Below are 15,692 nucleotides of genomic sequence, written 5' to 3' on the forward strand. Positions count from 1 at the left end.
CTCAAAACCTGCCTCGTTCCAGAAAGCTCCCAAGAACTTAGCTGTCAGTGGAAGTCCAAATGAGAAACAGATTCTATTTCCACAGTCATTTGTAAAGGTGTCCTTATAACAGTGTTGGAAAGGAGACCTCTCTCAACCAAACATTAACCTTTCCCTCATGCAGTCACTGGTAACACACCGAGATAAACGCTATCTAGGCCTCACAGCTACACTGGCACTAACAATTTCCTGGACATTAGAAAAATTAAACATTATAATGATTTTCAACATCTCTAATAATTAGAAGACAGAAAGGAAAGTCTTAAGGGTATTTTTTTGCCCAGAGATCAGCAAAATAGAAAAAATCTATGCTACCCAGTTTTAGCAAGCGTTTGGAGGAAGCGGAGAAAGACGTCATCATGTATGGAGGCTCTCTGACCTTGGAAACAATCACTTTTGGGCCAGCAAATTATGCTTCTTTGAGTTTCCCACAGAAATTGCACAAGAAGGACAGGCGTGGGGTCCAGGACGGTGGCTCTAATGGTTTAACAGTGAAAAGCTGGGTAGGAATGTCCAGTGAGAGGAAGTTGTTTGGATACATGAAGGACTGCCCTCCAGTGTGAGAGTGGGAAGCTACTGACAGACACGAATGTCACATGGAAAAAAATTTAATACTAAGGGGAAAAACAAATTTCGAGAGAGTCCATATAATAGGATTCTCAGATTAAAAATTACATCTAATCATATTGTTAAAGATGCTGTGCTTTGGCCTGCTGGTGGAAGATTCCCATCCTCCATTTTCTCCTGGGACCCACCTCCTCTCTTCTTGCCTGTGTGGCTCCTGTGGGAACTGCCATGGCCACCGAGTACAGGTGAAGGGTGGGGAGGAGGAGGACTTGAGCCCTGGGGCAAGATGTCCCAGCTTGAATTTTTTTTTTTTACTTGACATCAGTGAAACCAGCCAGGCGGAGTTGTGCTGGTTTTCTGTCATCTGGAGTGTCTGCCTGCGGCAGGAAGATGAAGGCTGAGTGTGGGGAGCACAGGCTGGATGTGGGCAGCTCCTGTGCATGGAATGGCCTTCTAACAAGGCCCCGTTTATGACAGAATATGATTCTGTCATTTTCAGCCAAGGGTCTTAACAAAGGAAAAACTGGACAGGTAAAACTGTGAGAAATACACCCTGAACTGTTTGCAGTGTCCTTTCTAGTGAGAATCGTCCTATGGAGAATTTGATATAATGCTTGATTTTAATTTAGTTTTACAATGATCATGCAGTTCTGGGACATCTGGCTGGCTAAGTTGGTTAAGCGTCTGCCTTTGGCTCAGGTCATGATCCCAGGGGCCTGGGTTCGAGCCTCACACACAGCGGGCTCCCTACTCAGTGGAGAGCCTGTTTCTCCCTCTCCCTCTGCCTCTCCCCCTGCTCATGTGCTCTCTTTCTCTCAAGTAAATAAAATCTTTAAAAAACACATTTCAGGTCTCTACCTAGTCTTCATAGAGCCTAAAGATAAATGACAAGGCCATTTGAGCAGCAGGCCTTAGCACCATGCTGTCGTGTTGAGGAATGTGTCTGAGCTGGGCTTCAGAATGTACTAGCACCTCTAAGCTCTAATCCCAAGGACTGTGGATGGATTCTCCTGATAGCTGGGATGAGAAAGCAACTCCTTTCTTCACAGGGATGAGAACAATTACAGTTACAACAGCCAGATCTGGTCTCTGACTCCCAGAAGCTTGCTGATGGTGGTGGCCCAGGCTTTTCCTAATGGGCTGGCCATTCTAATCCCATCCATCCTTTCAAAGGACAGGGTTCCACTGTCATCAACCCTCCTTTCTGCTCCAGGGAGACTTCACCTAAGACAACAAGCTTAGAATGTGAACAGTGGGCATCTTGAGTTCCACTGCCCTTACTCCAACTTGGGGGTGAATGGTCAGCCGGCTGGAACCCTGATGCCTGGAAGGTGCCCGGCTGCTCCCCAGAGAAGCTGCGGTGACCGGATTCCCATGGCGCACTGTGATCCCCACCCAACAGTGGTACAGAAGGGACGCAGCTCTAGTCTCCATTAGGACAGATCTGCTGAGGCTTATTCTGTCTTGGCCACATGTCCTTCTGTAGATTGAGATCAATGGCTGTGCTTCCATGGAATGAACTGAAATTGTGATGCTTGACAGGAAGAGTGGGCTTGACTAAGGATTCCCTATTCCCATCTCAACAATTTAGTCCCCTGGTCCCTCTGTTGTGAGATGCTGAGAAAGCTATCCAGGCCATCGACGTTACTTACTTCCTCAGTCCATTAAGTCTATTGTAACTACTGATGAGGCTAGGACTGAATTTTTCAAGAGCGAAATAGCAGCATCTCTAGGCTCCTGCCAACAGCCAGGTGAAGGGCTGGCTACCATTTTTTATTCTTTTCGCTGGTAACTACTCTGCTGCTGTTCCTTTCCTAAACCACGACCCTCCTGTCATCAGCAGCCATTCGTCTGCTGCCGGAAAGGCATCTGGAGACCTGACACTCGGCATTCCTTTCCTGAGACCTTGAGGAACAGCTGACCGACACTCTGATTAGGATTCTCCGGGCCAGTCGGTGATCGTGGGAGGCAAAGGGGGCTACGGAGCCAGACAGAGCTCCGACACAGAAAACTCCATCTCTTTCTCCCTCTAAACTTGACATGGGGGCATGTCTGAGCTGGAATGACAAGATTTACACACAAAATTAGTCATTATAATTATGAAAAGGGTTGGTGGTTTGGGACGTTTTCTCAGAGCCCACGGGTCGCATAAGAATATTCTGGTTGTGTCAGGACGAGAAAATGTGGAATGCCACGCCAGTGGGCTGCATGTGGTTCTTCTCGAACTCGGGTGGGAGGGTGAAAGTGAATTTTTAAGGACGAGAGAGTGGAATCTGAATTAGAGTCCACTGTACTTTGATGGAAGACCCATTTGAGGCAGAGAGCATCCTTAAAAAATAAAGACCATGGGGGCACCTGGGTGGCTCAGTGGGTTAAAGCCTCTGCCTCCGGCTCAGGTCATGATCTCAGGGTCCTGGGATCGAGCCCTGCATCGGGCTCTCTGCTCGGCAGGGAGCCTGCTTCCCCCACCCCCCCCTGCCTACTTGTGATCTCTGTCTGTCAAATAAATAAATGAAATCTTAAAAAAAAAAGACCATGTCCTGAATTAAACTCAGCCTGTGTTAAGATATCACCAAAAATTAAATTTCTCTAAGAAAACTATCTCAGAATCAAGGCTCACCTGTACATTAAAGTATTTCCAGCAAACACTCAAAATGAGGATCTCCCCTAGAAGGACAGTCTTTTTGTCCATTTTGTCTCCAAATTTGTCTCTGATCTGGATTAAAACGGAATTATTTGGGGAGTGGGGAGGTGTGAGCAAAGAATGTGTAACAAGCCCCTTCAAAGCTACTGAAACAGCACATATTCCCCGTCGACTGGCTTCTCGTGTTCTTGGATTCAACAGAACAGCATCACTGACAGCCCGGAGACTATGTTTCTACTCTGAATGAATGAGGAAATTATAGATCATACACATCTGGAAAAGCCATTAAGGAGAGCATCTGCTTTCTATGTTCAGCAGAAGAATGTGGTTTTTAAGACAAAAATAAATTATAATCTCTGTTTCACTGAATAAGATGACTAAGGCGCCGGAGTCAAAAGCGACGGGCTCCCTGGAGCCTGTGAGCACCTGGCCAGCTCTGCTGTTGGGAGCAGCCCCTCTCCCAAGGCCCCAGGGCTGGGGCAGATACATGGAGGCACTCAGCCAGATGGCTGGGTCCTGCCAGTGGGAAGAGAGACGGGAACATTTAGTTGCTTTCAGGCACCAAGGAAACGCCAGGATTTCCCCTGTGGCTCCTGAGATCCCATCCAGCCTTCTGAGGTTCTTGTCACTCGGTCAGCAAGTGGATACTGTGTTTTTAACGTCGTGATATGCAGCCTGGTGTAGTGCCAAGAGTAATACGTTGGTGCCGAAGTGCTGGGGCTCAGTCCCAACTTGCCTCTGTCAGCCGTGAGACCTTACTTAGCCAAGTCACTTACAGATCTCTGAGCCCAGGCTCTCTCCCCTGTGCGAACGGGGTAAGTCACCTTCCTGTGTCTTATGATTTGGCTACCACAGGAGAATCTGTAACAAAGTAGTTTCTAGACCTAGAACTGATACATAAAGGGAAGGTGTTCATAGGGCTTGGGTGGTAAGACCTGAGAAGATGGCTAGCAGAGGCTTCATTCTGATCCTCTACCCCATTCTGGAAGAATCCAGTGGCTTCCACAAAGTATGCTCAGCCAGGTCTTCGCTGCTTTCCTCCCCATCTTTTTCATGTACCCGCTTCTAGATTCACAGACACTGAACCTGAACTCAGGCTCGTTGCTGAGTGTCTGCAGACGACCTGCTCTGAATTTGGCAACACTCTGCAGAGCAAAAGAGATGGGAGAGGAGGAGGCTATCGCCCTAGAAGAGCTTACGAAGGACAGAGGCCTGGGGAGAAGAGGGGAGGGAATGGAGCTCAGAAATCGGACCCAGCTTGGGTCGTAGATGCTTAGCGACTGTTTGCAGCAAATGGGCCTTATGCTACCCCAGATGCTCTCGGAAATCAAGAACTATGAAGAAATGGAGAACAGAACAAAATGGGAGCGAGTGCACCAGGCAGAAAGGGAGGCTTGGGTTCCACCTTCTTGTGCAAACATCCCTTCTGTCTGGGCTGTGGTCCCCACACTGGCCACGGAAGGCCCTTCCCAGCTTTTTCATGCTGACCCCCCGATTCCCTGGGTGGAACAGGCTGACCTCATCCAAGCCTCACAGGCTGAGAGCTGGGTCCCCACATGTCCGGCCCGGTGAGTAGACCACAGGCACACACATGTCCATCCAGTAGCAGAAGGGCTGAGAATTACCTGGTGTGGCTGTTGGAGGAGAGGCTCTCCCAGGGTTGCACACTGCAGCCAGCCACGGCGAATGCGCCCCCGCAGCTGCCATCCAGCTTCATGAGCAGGGCCTTGGCCGCATTCTCAGCTGTCTTCCGGCAGTCGTGAGCACGCTTGAGCATCTGAGTGATGTTCTCGTCCCCTGACTGGTCTCCTGTGTTACAAAGAGGCCAAAGGATTAATCCACACGCTTGTACATGAGAGGCCTGGGAGCATGGTCCGGATCATCAGTTTTGGCTACTTGGGGCAGAGATGGCCCAGGGGAGAGAAACGAGCAGGAGATGGCCAGTGAAGAGACACATGGGCAGGGCCGGGAACCGTCCCTTAGAGACTGTACGTAGCAAGGCACGTCTCTGCCCTAGGCTCTGCTGTCCCTATCAATGAAGGGCTGGCCAGCGTGATCTCTGAGGCCTGTCTCTCACTCTAACATGCTGTGATTTTCTAAGGATCCAGGCTCCTGAGTTCTCCCATTCAGCTGCAATTTACCACATGGCCATTCTTTCCTGTGGTGGCACATTCTCATGAATGAAGCCCGAACTGTGCCTTGCACACAGCCAGAGCTTTGCTTCGAGCTTTGGATAAGCAAGAGAAACACTGAAGAGTTAAGATGAGCACCTGAGATCAGCAGTGTATTTTCTCTACCACTGCTGTCCCTAACTCTGCTCTCTCTGCTGGAGCATGGTTCGTGACAAGCCCTGAAGCCTCTAGGAGTCAGGTCCCTGGGCTGGAGCAAGACATCAGGAACGGCGGGCACCCACACAGGGCCAGACAGTGACTTCCTAGCCAAAGATGTTCATGTTCTTGTTGTGTTTTCAAAACCATCCTGGCCCAACAGGTCACCAGTTTGCTACCTCTTCAGCCTAGATCCCCAGTCTTCGAAGTACTTTCAGATGAAATCATATGCTAAAGCCCAAGGCACCAAAATGGTAAATGCAGAACTGGGTGACGTGAACAGGCGTGGGGGTCCTACATTCTGGTTTCCCCCCCATCCTCCAAACCCACTGCTGAGGTCCCAAGAGACTCCTCCAGCCTCCCCGGACACAGTTTGAAAACCGCTGGTCTAACTCATCTAGGATGAACCTAACGAATGCCTGTGTCATCGACAAGAAACTGAAATAAGCACAGGGGCTGGTACTGGCGGCAATGTCATCAGCTAGTCCTCGCCCGGCCGGGCGCCTCTAGGGCCCATTAGAGCGCAACGGTGGGTCCACAGCTCCCGTCAGCAGAATGGAAGGGAGATTTCATAAGGAACTGCCCCACGTAAGCCAACTCACAGCTTTATGGAGCCTGGGGAAGAAGCGTGGGTGTCCCCATCCTGCAGGGTGAGCTTTCCTGGACCACCCCCTCCCCCGCCCCCGCGGCCCCGTCTCTGACAACTTTCATGCCTGCCTTCCTTCCTTCCACAAATGAGCTAGTTTGTATCCATCTTACCAACTGATTGCTCTTTGAATTCTGTTTTGAAGCAGGCATGATATTACTGACTGGCTCGTTTGATAAATATATCATGAGCTACCCAGGATTATGTTAATACAAAGCATTTCATTATTGATTTTACATATTTTAAATGCAGATTCATATATGCCCTTCCAGCTCCTACCAAGTAACTGTGCCAAGTAGAGAGAAGCCTAATAAAAGGTACCTTTCCAGGACAGGATGGTTTAAAGGCATCTTCTGATCATACAAACTGGAAATAAGAGGATTGATTTTTTTCCCCTTTAATTGATCATTTTCCTTAATACAGATATTTAAAAGGAAAAAAAAAACTTGACAGCATGCCAAGATCATTTTAGGATCTGTTTAATATGAGGTATAAAGTTTTATGGTTTAGTGAAAAGACCCTGAAAAATGAGGGTTCTAATGGAAATGCTGGCAGAGTTTCTACATCTGGGCTGGGATATTAATACTCTTAAAAAGGGGTGGGGGGAGGAGGGTGGTCACCCATGCAAATGGAGACCTGCTCCCTTGCTTGGTATCTTAGATATGAAGCAGGAAATTAATGCCTGGGATACTTCCTTTCCTTCAGATTTGCTTCATATTCCTGTCCAGGTCAAAACTAAAGGAGGAAAAACCTGTCAGTGTTCAGTGCCCAAGCTAGACCCCAGGTGAGGGGGAGGAGCTGGTAAGAACAATGGGGTAGGGATGCAGATGCACTCCGGAGGCCCCCATGCCAACCCTCTTTGCAAGGTGCATCCTGGAAGGGCGGCCCCAGTGAAGGCTCCCAGCCATTGCCGAGTGCGAGGCAAGTGGGTTGGCTTACCCCTCTGTTCGCCCACAGGGCTGAGCTCTGTGTCCCAGGGAGAGCCCTCTGAAGTGGACAGCAGGGTGAGGAACCATTTCCTCTGTGTTTAAGAGGCACCTGGAGACCCGGGAGGGGGAACCCATGCCTCAACACCACCCAGAAGCAAAGTCAACAGAAGCGGTGCATCTCAGCAAAGGCTACATGGGCAGCAAAGGGACCCTTAACAGTCAGCATCCCAGAGAGAGGCTGTGGGAAAGTCGGTCCCTTTCATCACAAACTGGGGGCCTCCTGCTCCATCTGGTCCTACTGTTGGCCCGGGAGAGTATGTTTCCTAAGAGGGCTTGATTGTTTTAACTTGCCTGTAATTCTGTTTCCACTCCAGTTCTTGCCGCATTCAACATAAACAATTTACTCACTCAGTCATGAGGAAAAAACGAAAAACACACTTGACAAGCGAATTTCATGTCATCGGGAGGTATTCTAATACCAACAGCGAAATGGGGGCACCACAGAGCCCAGGAGGCAGGGAACAAGGAGGCAGAGGGAGGGAGGAACTTGGGCCACACTCACCAGGGGAGGACCCCACGCCAGCCGCCCGGAACTGCCCCAGGATGAGGCTCTGCTCACTCTCAGCCAGTGCCAGGAGGAGTTCGTAGGCTTCGATGCACTGCTCACTGGAACAGAAACACATGGCATCCTCAGCTCTGGCAGAGGACAGGGAGCCTCCTCAGTGCTGCACTGTCCCCCGGGGAAGCAGATCCAGACCTGCTTCTCGGCCTCGCTGTCCACAGAAGCAAGGAAACACCTGCAAATATTCCTGTATAAAGCCAGGGGCTTGCTGCTCTGCTCTGATGCCCACTCTCTCCCCTCTCACTTAAACTTAAAACTTTTGGTTTAAACTAGGGTCTGGGGCACCAGGGTGGTTCAATCAGATAAGCATCCAACTCCTGACTTTAGCTCAAGTTGTGATCTCAGCTAATAGGTCCAACATCAACTTAAAACTTTTGGTTTAAACTAGAGTCTAGGGGCACCTGGGTCGTTCAATCAGATAAGCGTCCAACTCCTGACTTTAGCTCAAGTTGTGATCTCAGCGTAGTGAGATGCAGCCCTGTGTGGAGCTTGCTTGGGATTCTCTCCCTCTCCTTCTGCCACTCCCCACCCCCACTTGTACCCATGGGCACATGCTCTCTCTCTAAAAATAAATAGATCAGTTGGGGCACCTGGGTGGCTCAGTGGGTTAAGCCTCTGCCTTCGACTCAGGTCATGATCCCAGGGTCCTGGGATCGAGCCCCGCATCGGGCTCTCTGCTAGGCCGGGGGCCGGCTTCCCTTCCTCTCTCTGCCTGCCTCTCTGCCTACTTGTAATCTCTGTCTGTCAAATAAATGAATAAAATCTTTAAAAAAAAAATAGATCAGTGAACTAGGACCTAGAAAGATACAAGAGAAGCAATAAAAGTGGGAGAGTTGGGGCGCCTGGGTATCTCATCGTTAAGCACCTGCCATCCGCTTTGGTCATGATCTCAGGGTCCTGGGATCAAGTTCCGCATCGGGCTCCCTGCTCAGTGGGATGCCTGTTTTTCCCTCTCCAATGACCCCTGCTTGTGTTCTCTCTCTTACTGTATCTCTCTCTGTCAAATAAACAAATAAAATCTTCAAAAAAGGAAAAAATAAAGCAGAAGAAATAAGCTTACTGCTTCTTTAACGATCGGCTAAACAGGAAAGGTATTATGCCTGTGGTAGCCAGCCTCCAAGATGTCCCCCACTGACCCCATATGCTAGTGTCCACACCCTCGTGTTGTCTTTTTCTGCACTGTACCAGAGTTAGTCTATGGGACTAAGAGGATATGGAATATCACTTCCAAGATGAAGTTATTTAAAAGCATGGTGACTTCCATCTTGGTCACTCTCTCTTCTCCCTTCACGTCCTCTCTTGGATCATCCTCTCTAGAAAAAGCCAGCTGCCATGTCTTGAAGACTCTCGAGCAGCCCCACAGAGAGATCCATGTGGTGAGGAGCTTCCAGCCAACGGTGAGTGAAGGACTCCAGCAAACAGCTGTGTGAACGAGCCTTCCCAGAAGCACATCCGCCAGCTCCAGTTAAGGTTTTAGATGACATAGCCCCAGCTGACAGCTCAAGCAGGCTTCCTAAGAGACTCTGAGCTGGAACGCTACCTAGAGGGGGTCACTCCCAGCTTCCTGACTCTGGAAACTGTGCCACAAGAAATAGTTACATAATCATTGGTAGAAAGAAAGGAGAAAGAAAGAGAGAGAAGGAGGAAAGAAGAAAAGAAAGGAATGAGGGAGGGAGGCAGGGAAAGCCCCAGAAAGAAGACTATTTTGACCTAGACCTACAGTAGCCACTAGCCACATGTGGCTATTTGAAGTTAAAAGAATTTAAGTTAAATAAAATGAAAAATTCAGTTCCTCTGGGGTGATAGCTGTATAGTTTATGTGCCACATGTGGCTAACAGTTACCATACTACAGCACAGATAAATAATAGGTCCAACATCACAGAAAGTTCTATTAGATGTGTGTAAAATTGCTCCTTGAAATATGTATGAAACCTGACAAATGTGGATTTCTAAGAGGAAGAAATCAGTCTCTCTTCTTTGTGCCTGTCATCACTGGACACACCAGGTATAGGAAGGATCTCACAGGGACCCCTTCCCCATGGCCACATGGGACCCACAGGGACCCATGTCCGCACAGGAAGTGGAGCATGTGTGTAATGCCTGAGTAGTCCAGGACAAGATGCCTGCTGAGCAGAAATTTCCCTGCTAAGCAAATAACCGATTAGCTTCTCTAAGCTAAGCGGGAAAATGTTGCTTTACTCAACACTTAGTCAACAGACCATCTGTTTGTTGACTGTCTCACTTTCATCTTCTTTCACTGAGAGATAAGGAAAAGAGCCCCATCACTAGCCCCGGGTGCTGGCAGCCCCTCCTTTCAAGGGTAGTCCATCTTCCAGGTTAGACACACAGCAACATTGCTTCATCCACACAGATCAAAGGCAGACTGCAGAGCAGCCTGTTTCAAGAGTTATCATAGGTGGATTATCTGCTTGCTTTGGTGTGTCTGTAAACTAGCATGATTGCGCTTGAGCTTTGGTCTCACGTGTTTTGTTTTTTTAAGTAGGCTCCACTCCCAGCGTATGGCCCAACATGGGACTGAACTCACGACCCTGAGATCAAGACCTCAGCTGAGATCAAGAGTCAGATGCTTAACGGATTGAGCCACCCAGGCGCCCCTGGTCTCAAAGCTTTTGGAGTTTGATTTTGTTTTGTGAAGAAACAAAGTCTCTTAAAACACATTGATCTTTTCAGAAGACTCTAAGAGTAAGGTACAGTCATTACTCTGGATCTTGGCAAATATGCCTAAAGGGAACCACTAATAAACCCCTGAAAACAATAATGCATAGCTTTGTCACTCTGAAACAAACAGTCACTTGAAAACAGAGAAATTCCAATGCTGATGGGACTGAAAAAAATGGTACAATCATATACTGCTTGCTTGTCGATGGATGAACAGCAGTCACTTAAACTGGCTTGCTTTTGTGGGGAAAAAAACTGCACGTATGCCTGAAGAGCCACAAAAATATTCACATCCTTTGACCTGTAATTCCTCCTTTGGAGATTTTCTCCAAAGGAAAATAGTCTAAAGGATGAAGGCATTATCCGTATTAAATTATTCACCATAAAATTGTTTTTAATATCCCAAGTCAGCAAAAGTCTAAATGTCTCTTAGAGAAATGAGTAAATAAAACAATATATAAACTTGAGGCGGGGGACACCGCCATCCATCCCTACAGTATGAAACATTACAAAACTACCATAAACTGAAGAAACAGAATGTCCCGGATTTATAACCATGTAAAATACATAGGACAATGAAAAAAAGACGGGAAAAGGCAACAAATGGGCATACAAGTATGAAAATAAATACTTTGAGTGATATTACTTCAATAATATTCACGTTCAACACGTTCGCAGAGACATACCAGTGTTCCGACACCATACTCGTTAGTCTTATTTTGTTCACTGCCACAAGGTCTAATGAATTTTCAATATGTATCACACTATGTTTGCGGGTCCAACCCTCCCACCCCAATGCGTTCTAAAAACCTGGTTTCCACTTTAAGGCAAGTTACCACGGATGCATTTCTACTTTAAAATGCCACCCCTTCCGCACCGCCCTGCGTGCGCACACGCATGCGCACAGGCGCTTCTGCGCACGCATCCGCACAGGCGCTTCTGCGCACGCATCCGCACAGGCGCTTCTGCGCACGCATCCGCACATGCACTTCCGCGCACGCATGCGCACACGCACGCCCGGCCCACATTTGCCTACCTGTACTGCAGGGCCAGCCTCAGCGCGGTGGCGTTGGATTCGTACTTTCCCACCAGCATGCTCATCCTCTCTGCGTTGCTTTTGCATTCTTCCAGGGTTATGGTCAGGAGGTCATTTTGGGATTTGAGGTGTTCGATGCGGCTGCAAAGGGAGAAAAATCTTCCATGACTTCACAGTAGGATTACAATTCATCTGCCAATATTGGAGTCGTCTAAGCCAGATCCAGGCCAGACACACCTGTTAGGATGTGAGCTTGTCAGCGGTTTTAGCAAATGTAACTGATGGGAGTAATAAATGGAGCAGCTCTAAGCAGGAGAACCACTAAATTCTGTGTGAACTGAGAAATACACACATGTCCCTAGGTTATTTCCCACCCAGCCCGGGACAGAGCATGTGCTGGGTACCTACCAGGGAGAGAGGTCAACCATGTGACCTCAAGCCCTTAGGAAGGGCTACTACCTGTTAAAACCCCGTGCTTAATAACCCACCATGGCTCTTTGGATGAAGTATGATTATCCTCATTCTCAGAGGAGCAAGGACAGGCACAGAGGTGTTGAGTGCCTTGCCCAGGGATTTGAACCAGGCAATTTGACTTCAGATCCTGTACTCTTAACCGTTCACTACAGAGCAAAAGCAACAGATGAATCAGGGAGTAAGAAACTGCCCCTAACGGCCCCTGAATGCGCAATGGACCAGGAACGGAGGATTGTGCCCAAATCTCCTTCCAGGTTGGACGGTCCCACAGTTGCTAACTGCTGGTAGGACAGGCAGCAGGAACCTCACAATTTATAGGAATCGGGACTATAAATTCAGAGCAAATGAGTTTACTGCAAAGTTCGAAAAACATAAGCCTTCAGCTTCTCTGCTTTCTGTCCTGGGACGGAGGCTCTGGATGCAATGATTCATTTCCCAGGGACACACTCATTTATAGTACTCTGACCACCAACACAGAGGGTTTCACACATACACAATCCAAGTGACTCCTGAAATGGTAAGGGGTTTGCAAGCCATTTGCCGTGGAGGGATCAATCTTGGGACCACATATCTTAGAGCAGATCATAGAGACACTCACTCCAACATGGGAGATATCCGGTAAGCATATAGTTCAAACCACTGAGAGGTTTTGGGAACTCCAAGCTTAATTCAGCGTAAGGTTTTACAAGAACATACTTCTGTGTTCTTGTTGACATGAAGATGTCTTAAAACAGTCCCTACTAAGTAGGTGAAACTCTTTAGCTAGCTCACAGACCTCCATGTGACCAATCCCATCTTAGGGGCCTTCTCAGGCAACACCCCACTAACAGGCTACTCCTTCCTTCTGAGAGTGTTCTCTCTCACTTGGGGTATGATAGGTCCCTTTTGGATTTCTTCCTGGCTAAAAGGTCATTTCTTTGGTCTCCTTTGTTTGTTCTTTATTCTCTCTGAAATCTGTGGGGGTTGGCATTCCCTCAGGACTCAGTCCTGGCTGCCCTCCTCTGTCAGTACTCCCCCTGTTCCCCAGGGTGATTTTATCTAGTCTCATGACTTTAATAGACATTTATGTTCCTCTGGATCCCAAATTTCTTTGGCCCAGACAGCTCTTCTGAGTACCTGTCTCACATCTCCAACTGCTTCTGGAGATTTCCATGTGGATATCACAAGGGCACCTCAAACTTAACATTACCAAATGAGACTCTGGATTTTACCCAAACCCTGTCCTCCTCTATCTTCTCCATCTCAGTAAATGCTACCCCCCATCCACCCAACAATATTGGAGAGACATGTGAGAATCTTCGAGACCATCCCTTCTTTTTACATCCCAATCTAATCCAGCTGAAGTTTGCACTGACTCTACCACCAAACCCACTGCCCGGCATCTCCTCCCATCACCTCCACCTTGGCCACGCTGGGCCACTGCACTCATTGCTCTGCATTTTACTCTTGTCCTCCTTCCATTCTTTACACCTGAGTCAGCTCTCAGAATTTAAACGGAACCTGTTCTTCTGCTATATAAACAAACAAACCCTTTAAAGACTTCCAGTGACACTTAGAATAAACAGCCAATTTGGTCCACAGCCTCAAAATTCATGCCCACCACACCCTGCCGACTCTGCCCCCTTACTGCGTGTGACTTCTCCTTCACTCTCTTTCAGTTCCATCGGGCTGTGGACAGATCCTACCTCATGTCAACCTTCTTTTCCACCTTAAGGTTGTTAATTGCTCTGTAAGAATCTCAATGTGTCATATGGATGCTTCCTTTTCCCCTTAAAATCGCAACTTACAGCTGTCTCTTCAGAGAGGCCTTCCCTGGCTACCCATCTAAAATCAACAGCCACCTGGGGGCACCTGGGTGGTTCCTTTGGCTGAGCGTCTAACTCTTGATCTCAGCTCAGGTCTTGATCTCACGGTTGTGAGCTCGAGCCCTGGGCCGGGCTCCCTGCTAGACGTGGAGCCTACTTAAAAATCAACACCCCTGCCCCTGCTCTATCACACTGCCCTGTTTACTGGGAGTTTTCTTATGGTCTCCTTTTGTTTGCTTCTTGTCCAGCTCCCAGAATAGAATAGAAGCTCCACGAGAGCAGGGACCTTGTCTGTCTCATTCTCCTTTGCACGACAAATAGCTTAACACCGAGTAGATGCTTAAAACAGATTTGTTAAGTCAGGAAACACTTCTACCCCACGCACAATCACAAAGCTAAGGGCTCTCATTTTGGTGGGTAGAATAGGGCCCCTGACTTCAAGGTTAGGTAGTTTAATAACAGACATCAGGGCATACTGGTAGACTATTTCTAAGGTTATTCCTGCATCTAGTTGTAGCTATGGTCATAGGGAAGACACTGGAGGGGAAGTCCAAGGTTGGGGTGGGGGCGGGGGGTAGGGGAAGAATTCTAGCTGGGCTATTTAACAGCTCTGGACTCAAGGCAAGTCGCTCAACATGGAAGCCTTTGTTTTCTCATTTACAAAATGGGACTGTTCTGTCCTCCCAAGCTGAAGATGAAGTGATTGTGAGAACCCTCTGTAAACTGTGAGACACGGAATAAACGTGAGCCGTGATCACCAAATGCTTCCCCTTTCTTTGGTGTCTCCTAGGTGCACAGATGGAGAAGAAACGAACCACCGCCAAGTTCAACCACAAAGCAGGCTTGTTAAGTCCCAGAATCTGTGGAAAGGAGATCCTCACTCACAGAGGGCCCCTGAAGGCATCTGACTTCATTAAATTGCAAAGGGCATATCTGATTCAATTCTTAAGCACTCCCAGCCGCACTGAGAGGGCAGCTTCTTTACTGCTACAAGGTAATCATCAGGATTGTCACTCTTAAGTATTTTGGATTTAATAAGGAAACCATTTAATTTCCAGATTTGAAATGACCTAGATTGCTGCATTTCCTTAGTCCTCAAGCACTATATTAAACAGCATCAAATCAGGGAGGACTAATATGATAATTTAATTTATTCAGGTTTGCCAGACACCAGGGGAATGGCATTAAGCAACAGAGGAGGGGGACTGGCATCCACATTTCTTTCCGGTTAGTTCACAAGCCTTTCAAATTCTGACTATGCTCTCCCACTGAAGATTGGTGGGTCAAGGCCAGCCGCACCACACTTGGATGGGATTCAGTACTGTGCTCTGCCCCTGCGGGACCCACTGTGAGTCAGTGGTTTACCAGGACTTGGCCCTGGTCCTTCCTTGCTTTTTCAGCAACTCTCATCACAGGGATGACCTACAAGCCAAGTCTTTGCCAAGAGGCATGAGTGCAAACTCCCTCTGTTGTGAGATTTAGGAAGAATCCAACGAACTGGAAAATTTTTCTAAGTAGGACAGTTCGGGGTGCTTAAAGTGATTCTAAGTAGGGCTAAGTGGGATAGAACGTAGGGATGGAGGGTTGCGTCGTTCACAAAGAACATGAATAAGATTGAGCAACCCTCCAGAGGAGCAGGGAGGGCTAGACCAGCATGCCTGGTCAATCCCGGAATGCCTCGATCAGACCCATCAGACTGCCTTTGCTGGTTGCTGATAGCTCCAGGCGCCCCTGGGATGCTGACTCAACATTCCGGAGCCACTCTCTGTGGTTCCCCGCAGCACAGGCCTACACACTGCGTAGCCATCTTGTCTTTCTGACCTACTTGTCATTCATTACGAATAGCTCCCAGGACTTACTACATAATTTGCAAGGCCCGGTGCAAAATGAAAAGGTGGAACCCTGCTTCATACATTATTAAGA

General features: G+C 48.1%; 1 protein-coding gene across 4 annotated transcripts in view; it reads right to left on the reverse strand.

Annotated features, from left to right (window-relative positions):
• Nucleotides 1-15,692, reverse strand: part of MCC (MCC regulator of WNT signaling pathway) — a 436,925-nt gene that overhangs the window by 35,428 nt on the left and 385,805 nt on the right. For all 4 annotated transcript variants that reach the window (XM_059418381.1, XM_059418382.1, XM_059418383.1 and 1 more), the window contains 3 exons: nt 11,491-11,631; nt 7,715-7,818; nt 4,876-5,059 (listed from right to left, as the gene is read on the reverse strand). In XM_059418381.1, coding sequence (XP_059274364.1) covers nt 4,876-5,059; nt 7,715-7,818; nt 11,491-11,631 — 429 coding nt within the window. The remainder of the gene's footprint in view (nt 1-4,875; nt 5,060-7,714; nt 7,819-11,490; nt 11,632-15,692) is intronic.

The sequence above is a fragment of the Mustela nigripes genome, chromosome 12 (assembly GCF_022355385.1).
Source record: "Mustela nigripes isolate SB6536 chromosome 12, MUSNIG.SB6536, whole genome shotgun sequence".
Classification (NCBI taxonomy): Eukaryota; Metazoa; Chordata; class Mammalia; order Carnivora; family Mustelidae; genus Mustela; species Mustela nigripes.